General features: G+C 27.0%; 3 protein-coding genes across 3 annotated transcripts; all 3 read right to left on the reverse strand.

Annotated features, from left to right (window-relative positions):
- Positions 1-10051: 10051 nt before the first annotated feature.
- On the reverse strand, positions 10052-11011 carry LOC128955177 (G-protein coupled receptor 83-like). Its single transcript, XM_054300822.1, has one exon. The coding sequence runs from the start codon at positions 11009-11011 to the stop codon at positions 10052-10054; it is 960 nt and encodes a 319-aa protein (XP_054156797.1).
- A 2969-nt stretch (positions 11012-13980) lies between these two features.
- Positions 13981-15388, reverse strand: LOC128955178 (serine protease HTRA1-like). The gene is made up of 3 exons (XM_054300823.1): positions 14509-15388; positions 14275-14446; positions 13981-14170 (listed from the first exon to the last, which is right to left on the reverse strand). The coding sequence occupies exons 1-3, from the start codon at positions 15386-15388 to the stop codon at positions 13981-13983; spliced, it is 1242 nt and encodes a 413-aa protein (XP_054156798.1).
- Positions 15389-16180: 792 nt separating this feature from the next.
- LOC128956393 (nuclear RNA export factor 1-like) lies at positions 16181-20412 on the reverse strand. The gene is made up of 9 exons (XM_054302127.1): positions 19961-20412; positions 19719-19890; positions 19508-19591; positions 18990-19433; positions 18811-18920; positions 17546-17582; positions 17337-17405; positions 17059-17210; positions 16181-16974 (listed from the first exon to the last, which is right to left on the reverse strand). Exons 1-9 carry the CDS (start codon positions 20278-20280, stop codon positions 16233-16235), a joined length of 2130 nt encoding a protein of 709 aa, XP_054158102.1. The 5' UTR covers positions 20281-20412; the 3' UTR covers positions 16181-16232.
- Between the last annotated feature and the right edge of the window lie 968 nt (positions 20413-21380).

Genomic DNA, 21380 nt, shown 5'->3' on the forward strand with positions numbered 1-21380 from the left:
TGTTTTCTACTAACACACAGTCGTGCTACAGAACTTCTAGGGTGGTGTAGTCCAAACATTGTAAGTTGTCGCCTTATATGTCTTTCAATGGTCTCAAGTTCTGTTTTACTCCATTTTATTATTCCGAACGAGTATGTCAGTACAGGTATAGCCCAAGTGTTTATGGCTTTGAATTTGTTGTTTGAGTTTAGTTGAGATTTTAGTATTTTTATTATTCTTTGGTTTAATGTTTTCTTTATTACTTCTTTAACTTCTGTCATTTTAGATTTATGCATTTGCTTAATTCCTAAGTACTTATATATATCTCCATTTTCTAGTGCCTTTATATATCCGTTTTCAGTTTCGTATTGATTTCTTTCAGAATAGACTCCTCTTTTCAGTTTCATTATAGCACATTTATCTAATCCGAATTCCATATTTATATCATTGGAGAAAGTTTCTGTTGTTTTTAGCATTGCATTTAAATCAGATTCTTTTTCGGCGTATAGTTTTAAGTCGTCCATATATAGTAGATGTGTTAGATTATATTTTGTATCACTTGATTTTAGATTTACGCCTTTTAGCTTTTTAAGTAGTGATGACAGTGGGTTTATGGCTAAGCAGAACCACAGAGGACTGAGTGAATCTCCTTGAAATATTCCTCTATTTATTTTGATTTCTGTACTTATTTTTGTTCCATTATTTGTATTGATACACAATTTAGTATTCCATTTTTTCATCATATTTTCTAATGTGTTTATCAGTGTTTTGTCAATTTTATATAGTTTTAACACTCTTAATAACCATTTATGAGGGACTGAATCGAATGCTTTCTTATAGTCTATGTATGCCATTTCAAGATTTCTATGTTTTTGACGAGCTCTTATTGTAATGATATTGTCTATTGTTAATTGCTCTTTACAGCCCATCGAGCGTTTTATACAGCCTTTTTGTTCTTCAGCTATTATGTTGTTGTTACTTAAATGATTATATATTTTTGTTGATATTATGGATGTTAGGATTTTATACATTGTTGTTAGGCAAGTGATGGGTCTATATTTGCTGGGATCTGATGTATTTTCTGTTTTTGGGAGTAGATATGTTATTCCGGAAGTGAGGAAGTCATCGGTTTGTCCTGTTTGTATTATTTTATTCATTGCTATTGCCATTGGTTGATGAACTGTTGTAAAGTGTTTATACCAGAAGTTTTGTATTTTGTCTTGTCCTGGGCTTTTCCAATTGTGGGATTTCTTGAGGGCTTCGGTTAAGTCATCTTTAATTATATTTACTGAAGTCATATGTGGTATTTCTTTATTTTCATCTTCAATATCATTTATCCAATTAGATTCTTTATATTCCTTTGGGTTACTCCAGATTTCTTTCCAGTAGTTTTCTATTTCATCTATTTGTGGTGTATTGTTATTATTGCTTGAATTTATTTTATTTTGATTTCTATAGAACATTTTTTCGTTATTATAGAACATTGTATTTTGTTTTCGTCTTTCGCTTTGTATTTTATATCTTCTGATTCTTTGTGATAGTGCTTGAACTGTTTGTTTTAATGTGTCGTTGTAATTTCGGATTATGGATTCAAATTCAGGTTTTCCAGGTTTTGTCTGTAATGATCGGTATATATCTTTTAATGATTGGTTAAGTCTTTTAGATTTGTTTCCATTTAACACTTGCGTTATTCTTCCAATTATTTTTCTTTTCCCTTCTATCCGTGTCTCTATTCGCTTTTGCCATTTAGGTATTACATTTTCTTGATTTGATTTTGTTGTAGACATGTGTTCTATTTTGTAGCCTAAGAGTCGATACTGCTACTGCTGCACAATACGTTACTGTATTAATTGCGCTCAACGACATATTTTCTTCGATGTAATCTTTAAGTATATCATTTATCGTTATTATAGTAGATCTTGTTTTAATGCCACTTCTTATTTTTGGCAATTTAGGTCTGAATTCTATTTCGAAGTCTTTATATTGTTCTAAAGATGTTTTTAGTTCATTTTATGCTGTATTGTTTATGTTATCTGTTGTTGTAGGTGTCTCTTCTATTTCTGGCACTACTTCTACTGTGGTATTTAATTCAGTTGTTTCATTTAATGATAGTTCATGTGCCACTTGTTGTTTGATTTCTTGTAATTCAATCGGGGATATTTTATTATTCTTTGCTAAGAATCGCCGTTGGTCTGCAATTCTTTGTTCCGTTACATTTAGTTCTGGATATTTTTGCTTGAATGCTAAGTATATTTGGTTTCTGTAATCAGTCATATTTGTTTCGAGTCGAGTTGATCTGTAGTATTCGCGCATTATCAAGGTATTCATCTCATGTGTCCATCTCATGCGCTTTTGCGATTTGTCAACCAAATTGGTCAGTTGTTGCTGAGAACCAGCTTGAACTGAAACATTTTGGAGGTTAGTCTGATTTTGTTGACTAGTCTGCGGTCGCATTACATCACAGCTTTGCCCGCATAGCACATCACTGCGTGGGATATGATGCATACTTAACGAACTGCAGTCAATGCCTACCTGCTGAACGCGGGATTTATTTGAGAGGGTACCTCCCGAACACCCCCCGTTATTCCTACGACTACGTGTAATCATATTTATATATTTTGTGGCCTTTTTACGGGGTCCCGGTCCCTAGAGAAAGCTCAACACTAACATGTGTCTATTGCCACCCATTTCTTCACCACTAACATGTGTTTGTTGAAATAGGATTTTTTATTTTTTTTTTTTTGAAACAAAAGTGGCCATTGCGTGTGAGGACAAATAACTACTCGAAGGGTGAAGGGACATCCTTGCGGACGTCCCTTCGGGGCGGGGGCACCTTTTTACAGGCACCCCCGGGTGGGAGCACCCTTGCGGGTACCCCCAGGTGGGCACCGATACCGAAGTACCGATACCCGGGTCGGGCAGAAACTCGTCCTCACTTAGCACCCCGCTTTCCCCATACTACTTAAGTTGGCCGTCCTAAACAGCGTTGGTTGGGCAGGGACGGGAAGCACAGTTAAAACAATTTTTTTTTTCAGAAAAATTGCTTTACCACATCGGGGCTCGAACTATAGATCTTACTCTCCATTACACTAAATAGCCCTACACACTAACCACTACACCACTGTGCCTCCTCTTATTATTATTATTATTATTATTATTATTATTATTATTATTATTATTATTATTATTATTATTATTATTATTATTATTATTATTGCCTGTTAACTACTGGTAAACATTTTTAGACAACAACAACAACAACAACGTATAAATTTTATTTAATGATAAATATTTGATATGAATAACAACAAAATAATTTTGACATATATTAGTCTATATTTTAAGCATATGTGTAAAAATAAATATATCAATATTATTATTTTTTAATAAAAAACACGCTTTTAGCTAATCATGATTTTCAAATATTTTCTATATATATATATATTTTCTATTGTATATATACTGTATATATATAATGTATTTTAATATATTTATTAAATATATACTGTATTTGTCAATCATGTTTGACTGAAGTGTCTGTCCATTGAAAATCTAAACAAATAGTTCATATTATTAATGTTTGTTTGTCTGTACACAACACACACACACACACACACACATATATATATATATATATATATATATATATATATATATATAGGTATATATATATTTATTTATTTATATATTAGGTAAATATAGATTAATGAGAGACAAAACTTTCAATTGATTCAAAATGTTAACAACAATTTTTTTGGGGTTTTTTTATTATTATTATTTATTTGTGTGCAAATGCTATGATTGATAAAAAAATTATTTCTGTATAAACAATGTAATAAATAAATAAAATCTTATTATATTTATATATATACAGTATATCTTATTTTAGATATATATATACAGTAAATATATATATAAAAGTAAATGTCATAAAAATCTATAGCGTTTTTCTCAAAAAAAAACGTCAAATCACTAACTAAACTAAAACTAAATTTTGTGACAAAACATTTAATATAATAAAAAGTTATTATTATTATTATTGATATATACATGTATTACATATGATATGATCTATGTCTAAGTGTTGGCAATATTTTTTTTGGGGATTAATTTTTGTTGTTATTGTTGTTCACTAATGAAATGATAAGTATTGAAAAATAAAATAAAATGTTTATTATTATTATTATTATTTCAAGCAATTGCAGTATAATAAGTATTGATAAACCTATATATATATATAATATATATATATATATATATACTATTTATTTTCTATTTTATTTCTAATCCAAACTTTTTTTTAAATAATAATACTTTTTCTATGTTTCAAATTTAATTTACAATTTAATCACTATTTATTTTTTTAATAAAAAAAATTCCCCTAATATTAAATGTATAGTGTGTAACGTTTTTTTTTGTAATTTATAAGTAAAATTAAAATTGTTATTATTATTTTTCTATCTCATTTTATTAAATAAATAAAACATTTTTAATTATAAATGAGTTATAATAACAAAAAAATATTGTGTATATATTTATATCTATATAAATATTATTAATATTAATAAAATTTATAATTTACAGTAAAATACGTGTGTGTGTGTGTGTGTGTGTGTGTGTGTGTGTGTGGGTGGGTTAAAAGATAAACATTAAAAATTAATATTAATTTTTTGATGTTTTTAGTTTTTAAAATGACAGCTGTGAATGTTAATTATTTAAAAAAAAAATAAATAAATAAAAATGATTATTATGACAAGTGTCAATTTTTAAAAAAAAAAATATTATACTTAAATTAGTAAAAATATTTTTATTAAATAATTAGTTAATAAAATTAAATATCTGCATAAAAATTTTAATAAATTATATAAGTTATATAACTTTTGAATCTAAAATACGTTTTTTGAAAACTCTATAATTTAGGCAAATAAAAAATACAACAACAACAAAAAATCTAATAAAAGTTAACTCATGTATAAAATTGACAAAATATAGTTTAAATAAAAAAAAATGTTTAAATTTCTAAATTGATTTATATGAAGACAAAATTTATTTACATGTATTACATGTATTAAGTTTTTATTTCAAATAAATTAAATCAATTTTTAAAATATATATATATAAGAATAATTTTTATTTTATTTTCAATTAGCTAATAGTAGAATATTATTCATTTTGTTAATTATTCAATTTAAATATTGTAATATATTTATTTAATATATTATATAATAATAAATAAATTATATATATATTTAAGATACTAATTTAATAAATAAAGTTAAATTAGATTTTTTTGTTGTTAACTATATTACTACATAAATATACTGTATTTTTATAATTCATATGATGATAATAATAATAATAATACATTTAATACAATATAAAAAACTTTTTCAAAAAAAATTAAATTAAATTCTAACTTAGATTTCAAAATAAATAATCTAAAAATTTTATTTTACTATTTTGTCTATTAATCTACATTTTTTTATTAGTATTACAAATCATATTATCATGGTTGAATAAAAATTTGTATTATAAACTAATGGAAATTTATCTATTTTATTTAATACACAAAAAAATAATGTTTTTATTTTCTATCATCAATTCAATAAATTATTATTATTATCCTATTTCTATCCATACATATACTTTATATATATATATTATATATACTCTCTCTCTCTCTCTATATATAATACAATTAAATTGTCAACCATTATATAACAGCCAATAAAACTAATACTACTAAATATGTAAATGATTTACGATATAATAAAAATATTTATTATTATTATTATTAAGTAATAAACCAGAATATTCTTGTGAACCACTTTACTTACATAATAAATATATTATTTATATATATATATATATATATATATATACTGTATATTTTGCCTCCTATTTTATATGTAAGAGTTGTAACCAAAAAAAAATTATTTTTGTTATCACTTTATTCAACTATATATAAACTTTTTTTTTAGATTGAATATAATTTATACTTAATATAATATACAATATATACAGTATATATCATGTCATTATCTATCATATATAACAATGTTTGTTTGTCTCAATGTTTTTATGTATGTTTAGCCAGTGAACCAAAAATTATTGAATTATATGTAATTTGTTATGTATTGACATCTAAAAACAAAAATATATACAATATATATATATATATAGTGAGTAACAAAATATTGTCTATAGTATTGTCTTTAATAATATTGCAATAATAATATCACATTATATCAAATGGACTATGATTTTGATTTAATAAATTTGTTTTTATCATATTATATATATATATATATATATATATATATATATATATATATATATATATACTATTATATAGTGATCAATAGATTTTTCTACATATAATCTATGGATATAACACTATGATATCAATTGATATCAACTCTCATGTAATCATTTTATGTAATCATATATGTAATCAATAAAAAAAACTAAAACTAAAATAATCTCTAACACACACACAATTAGCTTATTTAAAAATATCAATTATTAATTAGTATTTAAAAAATACTAATGTTAATAATTAATAATATTCAATTAACAACACCTGTGTTGCTAATAATTGTTATGTAATAATTAATACCTTAATTAGCTAAAAGTTATTATAAACTAAATACAAAACACAAAATAAATTAACAAATAAAATATTATCAATAAATAAATTAATCAATAAAATAAAATCATAATAAAATTTGATTAGATTTTTTACTTAAAAATATATATAAAAAGTTAATAATTAATTATTTTGTTTTTAAAAATAATTATTCTAATTAAAAACGTAATTAATATTTTGGTCATTAAATAGATATTAATAGATAATACTATATTAATATTAATAATAATAATTATTATTATTATTATTATTATTATATTTCATACATATTTAAATATATATATTTCATAACTTTATTAAACTGTACTAAAAAACGTAATTAAAAATTTTAGTTATTATTTTTAAAAAATAAATTTCTAAAATAATGATATAGAAATATAAGATTATATATATATATAGAGGTATAGTATATATATATATATATCACTATCTGTTAATATTATTATTATTATACAGGTATTATAATAATAATACAACTGATTAATACATAAAATTTGACATTTAAAATATGATACGAAAATATTAACGTTATTTCCTAATTAATGTTATCTAAAAATAACTTAATTAGAAAATAATGTTTAACTTTTTTTTATTAATCATAAGTTTATTTGATTTAGCTATTTTATTACATACACATACACATACACATACACATACACATACACATACACATACACATACACATACACATACACATACACATACACATACACATACACATACACATACACATACACATACACATACACATACACATACACATACACATACACATACACATACACATACACATACACATACACATACACATACACATACACATACACATACACATACACATACACATACACATACACATACACATACACATACACATACACATACACATACACATACACATACACATACACATACACATACACATACACATACACATACACATACACATACACATACACATACACATATATATACTGTACATATACAAATTTATTCACCCGTATAAAAATCTCCCTGCACAAATTGCTTAGGAATTCATAATATAGAAATGCATTCCTTTTATTTTATATAGAAATTAATTTATTTTTTATCATATGATTTACTATAACAATATAATATTATCCAATTATATCAAAGTTATAAGCATTATATCAAAATAATTTGTCTATATTTTGTTGTTGTTATTATTTCTAATTTTTTGATTACTATACTCATTATGATTTTTATTACTAGAAATAATAATTTTATTTAATCATAATGACAATCAATGTATCATTACATACAGTATTTGTTATAAAAATAATATTATTTATATATGAATATACTGTATATTAATATATATATATAAAATATATATATATATATATATATATAGTATATATAAATCTTATAATTCATATTTAAAAAAATATGGTGAAAATATTCTGAAAATTTATGCGATATTTTTTTAAAAATTATTATTATTATTTTTATTAACCAAACTATTATCACTGTTTTGATTGTCTATTTAAAAAAATAAGTAAAATAATTGATAATAACTATAACAAACAAAATACTGTATATAATAGTCAATCGATATAATAATATTTACATAACTATCACATTCCTATTAAAAACATTAAAGAGTTATTTTTTAATTAAAATACAATATAATATTCATTTACTAATATATATTTATAGTAAATTTTATAAATTAAATATATGTATATAAAGTATATATTTTCTATCACATATTAATGACATACAAAAAACACACATAATATCATATTATAATACATATAATATAGATAATCAAATATATATATATATAGCAAGTAAATCAAATGATTAAATTAATTTTATATTTATCATAAAATAGCACAAATTATGTGCTTATATTCATTGATTATTTATCGTTTAGTCATTAACTTCAATTTAGTCAATTACTATACAATTAGTGTTACTGTTATTATTGTATATTAATGTATAGTTAATTAGTTCACAGATATCTAACGTTTATGTTTGGGTATGTGTGTGTGTGTGTGTGTGTGTGTGTGTGTGTGTGTGTGTGTGTGTGTGTGTGTGTGTAATGTACAGTATAATTACCAGTATATTACTCGATTAAATTATAAATACATTTAAAAAATTGAATCAATGTGTAGGTGTAGGTCAATGTGTAAGCTCTCTCTCTCTCTTTTTCTCTCTCTCTTTCTCCCTCTCTTTCTTTTTCTCTTTCTCTCTCTCTCTCTTTTTCTCTCTCTCTTTCTCCCTCTCTTTCTTTTTCTCTTTCTCTTTCTCTCTCTTTTTCTCTCTCTCTTTCTCCCTCTCTTTCTTTTTCTCTTTCTCTTTCTCTCTCTTTTTCTCTCTCTCTTTCTCCCTCTCTTTCTTTTTCTCTTTCTCTTTCTCTCTCTTTTTCTCTCTCTCTTTCTCCCTCTCTTTCTTTTTCTCTTTCTCTTTCTCTCTCTTTTTCTCTCTCTCTTTCTCCCTCTCTTTCTTTTTCTCTTTCTCTTTCTCTCTCTTTCTCTCTCTCTCTCTCTCTCTCTCTCTCTCTCTTTCTCATTGCATTACGTAATGGTAATAATTATGCATTATGTATGTAGGTGTAGGTCAATGTGTAAGCTCTCTCTCTCTCTTTTTCTCTCTCTCTTTCTCCCTCTCTTTCTTTTTCTCTTTCTCTCTCTCTCTCTTTTTCTCTCTCTCTTTCTCCCTCTCTTTCTTTTTCTCTTTCTCTCTCTCTCTCTTTTTCTCTCTCTCTTTCTCCCTCTCTTTCTTTTTCTCTTTCTCTTTCTCTCTCTTTTTCTCTCTCTCTTTCTCCCTCTCTTTCTTTTTCTCTTTCTCTTTTCTCTCTYTCTCTCTCTCTCTCTCTCTCTCTCTCTCTTTCTCATTGCATTACGTAATGGTAATAATTATGCATCATATTAAAATATACTATAAATGTATATAGTAGTACAAACACACAAAATCACTTAAAGTACAAGTAATTCAACAAAAAATAAGTTATAGTAAATTATGTTATTAGATATTAGTTTTAATTATCTTTAAATAGTCATAAACATATATATATATATATATAGTATATATATATACTGGATATATTATTATTATTATAAATAACTATTTAATATATATAGTATACATATTTATATACTTTATTTTAAGAAGTTATTTATAATAATAATAATAATATTATTAATAAAAGTTATTTCACACACACACACACACACACACACACACACACACACACAAACAAACAAACAAACACACATACAAACACACATACAAACACATATACAAACACAAACACACACACACACACACACTCATAATGACAACTAATAATATTATTATATATAATTTACTGTATATATTAAAAATATATATATTCAATATATACAGTATATATATTATGTATATTCAATATACTGTATTAATAAATATAACTATTTACCTATATTTGATAATCTCGAAATCGGCCAACAAATGGTAGACCTGTAGGGGCATCCAGGATATGGCAAACACCATAACCACTACAATCAACATTTTGATCCGACGTTTCTTCCGTCTCAACAACGATAGCCGATGCAGTTCGCTATGATTGCCGACAATTTCTTTGCGCCACAAAAAACAACCGATCCGTACATAGCATACGCAGGTCAACAATATCGGTAGGACATACTGTGACATAAAGGTCACCAGTGTCAAACGTTGCCGATAGATATGCTGGGGTTCGGGATAGTCGGCCCGACATCGGACTATCGATCGCTGATGATGTATAGGTATTTCGATCAGTTCATTGTGCCAGCCGTGCGGCAGTGAGAACAGGGCGGCCAACGACCAGATAACGGCCAATATGTTGACAAACGGCCAGCAAAGCCGTTGTTGGTGTTGGCTACTGGTCCGCGAACATGGCCAACAAGTGGGCGATACATGCGAATTATAGATAAGCGATCGGTACCTTTCGATGGCTATGACCATCATGGTTATGGATGAACAATGGACAGTCGTACTCTGGATGAACGGTACCAGTAGACACATAGTTTCGCCGAATGGCCAATTATCCAGTATAAATCTGGCTATATTGAACGGTATATTGAGCACCGTTAGCATCAGATCGCTGACCGCCAGATTAACAATCAGGACGTTGGTTGTCGTACGGCTTTCCTTTAGATCGTATAGTACTTTACAAACGAGTAGATTACCGGCCAATGAGACAACTATTATAAGCGAATAGAAGAATACTAGTGCAGCGTTTCGTATGAGTTCCTCGGTATCAATGGGATCGTCACCACCACCGACACCGCCAATACCGCCGCCACCGCCGCCGTCATCGTCATTGGCGGCAAACCTCCAGTTCCAGTCGGGATCAGACATATCATTGTTCGGATCGATAGTAAAGTTGGTCATAAAGTAAGTAATATTTTGGTCGCCGCCTCCGCCACCGCCGCCGATGCCGTATAATTGACGAAAAATATTGTCAATGTTTTGAAATTTTATTAAAACACTTAAATTATTATTAGTATTAGTAAAATTCATTATTATTATTATTATTATTATTATTACTTTTTAAAAGATTTATTTATTTAATTATCAATAAATTGTTTTTTTTTTTTTAAAAACTAAATATAGTTTTTTGTTATAGTTATATATAACAGTTTATTTACTATATATATGTATATATATTTTTATTAAGTTTATTAAAATAATATATATATATATATATATCACAATCATATATTCACAGACACAATATTTATATAATATAACTGTTTTACAGTATATTTAGTTATAACATATAAAAAAAACTTTTAATAATAATAACAACAAAATTTGTTATTTTAGTTTTTAGACTGTTTTTGAATATTATGGGTTTGTCTATATTTTAGTTTAATAGTATTTTATGTTTTATTATTATTATTTTTATTATTAAAATGTTTATTTATGTTTTATTATCATAACAGTGTAGCAATATTATTATTATAACAGCACCATTTAACATTTTAATTAATATTTTATTTAATATCTATCAATTTATATATATATATACATTATTTATAAATATCAATATATACAGTATATATATATATATAGATATATTCAGAAATAATTAAAAACTTAAGCATTAAATTAATTACAGAATATTCTGTATTGAATATCAATATTCAATAGAAGACTACTTGTTATTCAATGTTTGAATTCAATGGAAGTATTTTTTTCCCCGAATGAAAATGCATTTAACATTTATTATGAATAAAAGATTAATAAACAAAAAATTTTTTTTTTATTTTTTTTTATTTTTTTTTTCAATGAATTGATTTTTCAATGAAAAAATTTGATACACTTTTAGTAGTAGTAGTCAGGAGTAGTATTAGTCTTGTTATGACTTGAATCGAAAGGAAGTGCTGTTATGTATGTATGTATGTGTGTCTGTCTGTCTGTCTATCTGTCTGTATGGCCAGCATTTGCGCGCACCGGTAGATAGTGTTTTCAATATAAACGGTATACTACTGTACATTATTTATATATATATATATATCGGGTACTATTGTATAGTGTATATTGAAAAACAAACTGTACCCACAAAAAAAACCTAAATTAATTAATATTTAATTAATAAATTTAAAAAAAAATTATTTTATGAATATTATTGATTATATAAATAATGAATAAATACTGTATTATATTATATATATATAATTAGATTGAAATAGACTTTTTTTAGATACATTAATTAATTAATTAATTAATTAATTTTTTAATAAATAATTTCCATTAACAAAAAAAAAATAATTTTAAACTAATTATTTATATACAAAAAAAACAATTATTTAATTATCGTAATAAAAATAGCAAATATTTTGTATTGAAAAAGTTATATTTGAAAATAAGCTAATTTTTTTTAGATAATTAAATTGGATAAAAATATTCATTATTTTTAATTGTTATCAATGCTAATATATTTATTTTTTGCTTAACTAATTAAATTTATTTAGTAAACTAGTAAACACACACACACAACATGTTTTTATTTTTTAAAAAATATATATTCAATACTATACTCTAAAATATTTTATTAATTTACAATAAATTAATAAAAAAAACTAAAAAAATACTGTAATTATGTAATTTGATTATTTATACTATTATAGTAACACTAATTAACTATATTAGCTTATAATTAACTTAACTAATTAATTAGTTAATTAATTAACAAACTATAGTTTTAAAGTAAATATATTTACTAAATTTTTTTTTATAATTTCAATATCATATAATAAATAATTATCTCAAACTTTAACTTAACTTAATATTTATTTATTTAGTTTTAATATCTAAAGTCTAAGTTTTAAAAAAAATTGTTACATTAAATGCATTAATGTATCACTATATATATATAGTTTTATTATATTATTGATATAAAGATTACTTTTAATACAATTTGATATAAATGTCTATTAGATTTTTGATAATTTTTTTTGAATTATAAAAAAATTCAAGTTATTTAATATCTTTAGATTTATTTATGAGATATATATATATATATCTATTGAAATAATTTGATTTATTGATAATATTAGATTAAGTAATTTTTTAAAAAATAAAATCAAATTTATATAAATAAAATATAATATGAATACATTTTAAAATATTTATTAAAAATTTTTTTATAAAAGAAAATTTACTATTGATTTTCTACTGTTATATATATAATGAAATTGAATAATATAAATAAATAAATAAATAAATAAAATATATAATATTACAATTCAGTATACTATAAAAATATCTAGGTAATTTAATTTAATACACTATTAATCTACTTGAAATATTTTCTATTATAATATTTATTACATATAAATAACTAAAATTTATAATAGTTTTATTATTATTTTTGTAAAATAAAGTTATATTTGTATTTTATCAACCATTATATTATTTATTTATTTATTTTTAAATTATATAATACGTTTTATTTTTTTCAATAATTTTTTTTTATTTATTATAAATAGAGTATTGAATTCAATAGTATTAATACTGATAATAAATTTTGTAACATTTGTAAAAATAAATATTTACTCATTTGTTTCTTATATAAATTTTTTAATATAAATATATTTTCAATTTTTTATATACTGTTTATAATGTATATAAACTTAATTTTATTTATAATAATAAATAAAGTATTTTATTTAAATTGTGTTAATAATTACTATATATTAATGTGGAATATATTATATAAAATTACATAATTGTATATAAAATATATTTTTATATATTAAAACACTATTTATATATATATAAACAAAATATTTATCCAAAAAAATATATATATTTATTAAATGATAACTTTTTTTAAAAAAAAATGTGTATATATTTTATATATAAAACCATTGGCTAACTAGTGGTACAATTTCGACATCCATTTCCTCATTAGTATCGCTTCTGATTCTTAAACTAATCGATTGGTTATCAATCAATTGAGACAATTGACGGATCAATTGGTCAGTCGATACTAGTTTATCGCCGTTTACTTGAATGATACTATCGTTGACTTGTAATTTAGATCTTTTTCAATAATAATAATAATAATAATAATAATAATTAGTAATTAATTAATTAATAAAAAAATCTAATAATAATTCAATGAAAATAACAAAAAAACAATTAACCTAATAGTCGGCGAACTGGCGGTCACTTCGCTGACCACAAACTCTCCATCAATGGTCTCGTGAAGAATAATACCCAACGATCTCTTCAGTCTTGTTGTGTACTTATCTAATCGTTTTTGTCTTAAATCTAGTGACGGATTATCCATATATTGTTTGCCATTAATAATAAACTCTTTAAGAAATAAAAATAAAAAACAAATACAAAAAATAATTATTAAAGACTGGAACCCTTACCCTTTAGGTCGTCCAGTTTAATGGCAATAGCTATACGATCTTCAATAGCCGAACAACAAACAGCCACAACTTGACCGCTGGCCGTAAATATCGGTGCACCTGAATAGCCGGGCATCGAATTAGCCGAATGACACAAATAGTGATAGGTTTGCGGCCACAGAGTGTTATAGAAGTGATGACAATCGCGGGACAGTAGTCCCGCAACCGATTGGGCAGCGATAACACCCGAACAGGCGCTAAACTTGAGGTCACCGCCCGAACCGATCATCAATACTGGTTCGCCGACATCGGCCGCGCTGGTGGCCACTGTAGCGGCCGCTAAAACGCCAGGTCGGACAGTGTCCAGCTGGACGAGAGCCAGATCGCGATGTGACTCTACGTACACCACTCGACCGCACACCGATCGCACTGGTCGGCTGGCCAGAGGTCCCGGTTGCTGAAGTAGTTTGCCGGCCGTTAGACCGGCGGCGGCTGAAAAAATGACTACCACACGAATGGCATCGGTAACCACGTGATAGCTGGTACAGACCAGTCGCCGATCGCCGATCGAGTCGTCTACAATAAATCCCGTACCCGCCTGATAGTGACGTCCAGTAGCTGCTATGCCGGTGTCGTCGTATCGGTTGATAGTGACCACCGATGGCATCGCTTGTTTGTGTACCGATTTTATCCAGTTTTTCTCGTTTTGGTCATTGTCTAACCGAACTGTTCTCATAGGCAACTGTCCCGTTAAGTGTTGTCTAACTGTGGTGTCTGTTGTCCGGCAATTGTTGTTAATTGTTAGTGCGGTTTGTTGTTTTCGGTTCATATAATTACCGGCAATTATTAGGGAAGTTGTTGTTGTTGTGACCAAACCGGTAATCCTATATAAAAAAAACATTATTACCATCTATTTTGTTAATAATTTAGATTTAATTAGATTTTGTTTTAACGTATAATATATTGTGTTTTTTTTAAATATATAGTAAACCTTGGATTTGTTGTCAATCTTTTAATTAAAATCATTAATAAATTTTTATAATTATTATTTATTTTTTGGATTATTATATTAGTTTCAATTCAATGATAGAGTCAATGATATCAAATTATAAATTAAAAAAATTATTATTAATAATAATAATGTAAATAAAATTATATTTTTAAAAAAATATATATACATATATTACCTGCTATTCACGTGAAAATATTTTTATTTTTTTTTACATTTATATATTTTATAAATAATTTTTTTAAAATAAAAAATGATAAATAATATTTTACTAGATTAAATATATGAAATAATTATAAAAAATTATTATATTTATTACATTACTTTTTTTTAATTAAAAAAAATCATTACAATATTATGGCAATTTTAAAAACAATTTTTTTTTTATAAATCTTAAACTAATGTGTTTTGTCGTTTTAAATTAAAGTTATAATAATAATATAATAATAAATATTTATTATTATTATTATATATGTAAATAATAATTACTGTATTGTCAAAAAACAAACAAAAAAAACAAAAATCATAATATTATTAAAATATATTAAATCTTGTTTAATATGTTTGCGGTGTTTATAATAAAAAAAAGCCGAAATTTTTTTTTGTTTTGTTTAAATGAGATGACAATCAAATGATGCAAACAAACAAATTAAAAAAATATATGTATTTTTTTCGATATTATTATTATTATTATTATTATTATCATTAGTTTTTGTTGACAATCAATCTGATCCTATCATCGACTAAACGCTTGGCTGGGAATCATATTTTCGGCTTTCAGTCGCTCGAAGACAGTGTAGGCAGTGTTCAGATCGAAACCGTTTTCTTCGAGACACTGGACGGCAAACGACCGATTCATTTGTGTGGCGTTCATAAACTGGACCAACACTTGCTCTTTGATCGGTGTTATCGTTGCCGCCGCCGTCGGCGACGGTGTCGCCACTATAGATGATGTTGCTGTCGGTGTTATGGCTAAACGTGAAACACCGGCTCCTATACCACTGTTGGCGCCCCATTTGCCGGCCGACGGTGACATTATCACATCGTAGACACTGCCGCCACTACCACTACTTTTCTGTAGATTAGTTGAACTATTGTTGCTATTGTTTTGAGCGGTTTTGCCATACTTTTGGATCTGCTGAACGGTAGCATTGGTCAACAGTAGCATATCGTTGACGATGACAAACCCGGAACCGTGAGGTACAATATAAAACGTACGACAAAACGCACGTAACGGTTGCTGGCGTTTGATTAGTTCGTGATAGACGCCGTTGACTACGACGATCATAACGGTTTGGGTGGCAAATGCGACATCAATGGTAAACGAATCGGGAACGTGTCGGGTCATCGGCATTTCGCACAGTGTCGACACGATATTGATTTTGCCAGTCTTTAGCAGTTTGTTTCGTTGGGAAACGTCTTTTACGTGCATCAGATTTCGCGAATCCTGGATCAGCTTCTGTATGAATTGGTGACTACTGTTTATGGTTGGGTACGGGATATAATAAAAATAGATTTTAAATAAAACAACAACATTTTTTTCTTCGGGTGATAACACAAACCTTGCGTTAAGCCTCGATATGCTAAACGAAAAGACTGCCTGATCGTGATAGGCCTCCAGCAGTGGCTGCCTGTCCTCGGCATCATAGATATTATAGTAGGCTTCAAAAAATCCAAATATAAACTGTTTGTTGGTGTCCGGCAGATAACTTTCCTAATTTTTTTTTTTAGGTGAGTGCCAACAACAACAAAAAATACAAATTATCAGATAATTTACACACAAATTTCGGTAATAATACTAATAATACCAATATATATATATATATAATTAAATACAAACCCGTATTTCTGGCAAATTTGCCGTTTCTTTAACATCGAAACCGATAGCTTGTGGTAGCTCTTCATTATCCTTCATCACAGATAATATAATTAAATATTTTCAACAACAAAAAAAAACAGATAATTAGTTCAAATCAATTAGTTTAAGGAAATATATATATATATATATATATATATATATATATTGTTATTAATTTGGATAATACCTACCATTTTGACCAGTTTTGCAAATCGCGACCGAATACAGCTGAAGATAATTGAATTGAAGTGTTTTTTTTTTGGTTATATAAATAGTATGGTATGGTATGGTATATATATAGATAGTCAGCATCAGTAGTGGTGTCACACAGTCAGTCAAAGAGAGAGAGACACACACATAAAAAATCAAATGAAAAAAATATTCAATTGATTAGCAAAATATTCATTGATTTTTCAATTTTCTAAATCAACTAAAATTTTCATTAGATTTTATAATAAAATATATATAAAGATAAACAAACAAATAAATCTTTTTTTTTTTAATTAACACATAAAATATTCAATGAAAACTAAATCCATATTATATTTTTTAAACAATTATTTTTTTGGGGGGGGGAGGGGGTCTATTTTGAGTCATAACCACCACCAATCATATTGTTTGGCATTTTGTTTTTGATCTCTTAAAATAAAAATACAGTCTTCAAGTCCTTAATTCGTGTGATTTTTTTTTTAATAATTTTGTGGTCAATTGAAATATTACGGTTACCACCGGTTTTCTGGGTGTTTGCCGACAGTCCCGCAACATTTGGCCAGAGTTTATACACACACATAGCCAATGAATCCCTTTATTTTATTTTTTTTAGATAAAACAAATGGGCCATAATTTCAGACCACACTGTCCTCTCTCTCTCTCCAGAGGGATGTCCATTGGTTTACTGTATGGTCAAACTGTTGGCCTAATGAATGCGGCGCCGCAACCCATGTGGTGTAGTAATAACCACCTCTTAAAAGAGGGGACATACATATCGTACAGACACACACACACACACATCCACGCCATCATTGATTCAATAGTCTCTCTCTCTCTCTCTTTCACTTCAATGACCACAATCTTCACAGACTGATAGACTGATTTTGGATTTATTTTTTTTTAATATTTCATCAATGATTTGATCAATCAATTTGTTTGCCACCACCTATTATGACTCAAAATATATGCGGTTTAATAAATATATATTTTTTAAAGTAATTTGAATGGGTTAGGAAAGGGGTGGGTGTGGAAAGTCTATAATTATCACTGACTGGTTGATTGAGTTTTCATATGTGTTCATCACAGACACACACACACACACACACACACACGTAGAGACATCCATATCCATAGCATTCACACAACAGCGTGAGTGACAAAAAAGCACATCTAATAGATCTCTCTCTCTCTCTCTCTCTCTCTCTCTCTCTATAGAGTAGATAATGGACATCCAATATAGCCTAACCTGATATAAACGGCCTGATCCTCGAATGTCTCGCATACGGGATTGCCTTCCAGTGCCAGTTCGATCAGTTCCAGTGCCTTAATGTGGTCCAGTTCAGTGACATTTCGTATCTGATGTGGTCAACAAAAAAATTAATTATTAATCAATCACTGAATCAATCAACTGAATCAATCAATTACCTGATTTGCCGACAAATCCAGCGCTTTCAGCGAATCGCACGAAGTTCCGAGTTTGACCAGCGGTTCCAGTGAACTCAGTTTATTGTCTCGTAGATTAAGGGCCACAATCTCCGGTGTATTATCGATAATAATCTGGACAATCTGATTGAAGACATTGGGTCGGGCCAGCGATACATAGAGACCCAATTGTTTCAGATGGATATCGTCGCGCAGTTTCTGCAGATCCATCACACGGGTATCCGGACTGTACCGTACACTCATCACTTGTTTCAATATGTTTACCAATTCATCGTCGATCGGTGTCGGCGGTATTGCCGAACGGTTGGTCAATATGATTAGTTTGTGGCCGCTCGGTGCGGTCAGTTTGCGGCTAAACGCTCGCAACGAATCGGCCGTATCGACGCCGAGCACAAAAAATACGGCACCACCGTTTTCCATACGAAACTAATTAAATCGGTAATCGGGAAAATGGTCATTTAGTGGCCACTGAACAATAAAAAATCAATAGTTATACATACGTTATACGGTGTAAATGTCAATTGTGTCCCATCGACGATCAGCTGCAACAGTTGCTGTCTGTCCATTTTGTTGCCGTGCGGTATCTATAGTTTGGTGGCCAAACACACACACACACACAGACAATATTAGTGTTAATAAAATCGGAAATCATCGGAAAACAGTTGTAGTGATGTCATCACCGATGATGATAATGACAACAACAACACATACATGAATCCTAAACCATTGGCTGTCCGGGTCGTCATAGTTTTGATTGCGATCGCCTGAGGACTGATAATTACCGCCACTACCACCGCGACGACCACCACCACCACCACTGCCGCCACGATTGCTGTTCCAGCGGTTACCGCCGCCACCACCACCTCTGAACTGAGGTTTTGACCTTTAAAAACAAAGTTATTAGTATTCACTGTCCACCACCCGATCATGATTATACTACTACTACTACTAACCAATTGGCAAAACTTCGGTCGCCTCGATCGCCGCCACTATCTCTACCACCGCCGCCGCGACGCATCTGACCACCAAATCTTTGTTGGCCACCACCACCACTACCGCCGCCGCCATCATCGCGACCGCCAGTCAATCGTATCTGTCGTTGTCCTCTACTATTATTATTGTTGTTGATCCGTATATTAATATCACTGCCGTCGGTCATATCATGTCCGCCACCACCACTGCCGCCGCCGCCTCCCGACTCTTGCGATGACCACTTATTGTTCACATTGTTACGGCCTTTCGGGCCATAGCGGGCACGATATCGGCGCGACATATCTGTCTCTCGTAATGACCAGACTTTTGTTTAGTTAATAATTAGTTAATTAATTAATTAATTAATTTTTTTGGTTAAAATCAATTGAAAAACACGTTTTTGTTTTGTTTTGTTGTTTTTTATACACAATATATGATAACTAAACACACAATTAATTAATTAATTAATTATTAAATATTATTATCGATTAAATCAATGTATCGTTTTGTTTACAAACAATAGTTTAATAAAAATAATAAAACATTTTTTTTTTGATAATTAATAACAAAATATTTGTAAATAAACTGTTTGTTTGTTTTCTAATTAAATTAATTGTCTTTTAATAATAAATGTATTAATAAAACCACACATTGATTGCCATTGAATACTGTAATACATTATAATAATAATAATAATAAATACACACAAAAAAAATAAAATTTACGTTTATTTTACTGTTGTTAGTGTTTTAGAGACGTTCACATATAACGTTACATTGTATTTAAAAAAAAATAATTTTTTTTATTAGTGTAATATATAATTTTTTTTTTTAATAGCCATAAATTATATTTGTATTATAATAACTATTAAAAAAATGTATTTATAGATAAAACAAAAAATATTTTATATAAATTAATTATCAATATAATAAACTTTTATTTTAAATACAGTTTATGTAAGTATTGTTGTTATATATATATATATATATACTGTTATAAAGTTTATTATATTGATAAATTTTTTTAGTTATTAATATTTTTAATATGTATATATATATATAATTAAAATCACTATGATCAATATAATCAACATTTTTATTTATTTATTTAATTTTATGTTAAAAATTATTTACATTAATATTTAGTTTATTATTTAACAACAACAAAAATAATATAAAGTTTTAATATATATATATATAATTAAAATAAATTTGAATTAACTTTATTGTCATAAATTTGTTTTATATTTAATTATATATTAGATTATATACAATATATGTATATATATATATATATATACAAAAAATTATGTATAAATAAAATATGCAAATTTTAATAGTATACATTTGTTTTAATTTTGATTTTTTATTAATTTAAATATATTGATAATAATTGATTATA

This window comes from Oppia nitens, unplaced genomic scaffold, assembly GCF_028296485.1.
Source record: "Oppia nitens isolate AA-2021 unplaced genomic scaffold, nextdenovo-longstitch-racon4-pilon3 scaffold2_pilon_pilon_pilon, whole genome shotgun sequence".
NCBI lineage: Eukaryota > Metazoa > Arthropoda > Arachnida > Sarcoptiformes > Oppiidae > Oppia > Oppia nitens.

Coding starts and splice junctions, on each gene's coding strand:
- LOC128955177 (XM_054300822.1), bottom strand. CDS start 11,011: ATGACCAACTTTACTATCGATCCGAACAATGATATGTCTGATCCCGAC.
- LOC128956393 (XM_054302127.1), bottom strand. CDS start 20,280: ATGTCGCGCCGATATCGTGCCCGCTATGGCCCGAAAGGCCGTAACAAT. Junction 19,592..19,718: donor GCCAATGGTTTAGGATTCAT/GTATGTGTTGTT, acceptor ACCAAACTATAG/ATACCGCACGGCAACAAAAT. Junction 19,434..19,507: donor TGACATTTACACCGTATAAC/GTATGTATAACT, acceptor CGATTTAATTAG/TTTCGTATGGAAAACGGTGG.
- LOC128955178 (XM_054300823.1), bottom strand. CDS start 15,388: ATGTTTTTTTTATATAGGATTACCGGTTTGGTCACAACAACAACAACT. Junction 14,447..14,508: donor TAAACTGGACGACCTAAAGG/GTAAGGGTTCCA, acceptor TATTTCTTAAAG/AGTTTATTATTAATGGCAAA. Junction 14,171..14,274: donor GCCAGTTCGCCGACTATTAG/GTTAATTGTTTT, acceptor TTATTGAAAAAG/ATCTAAATTACAAGTCAACG.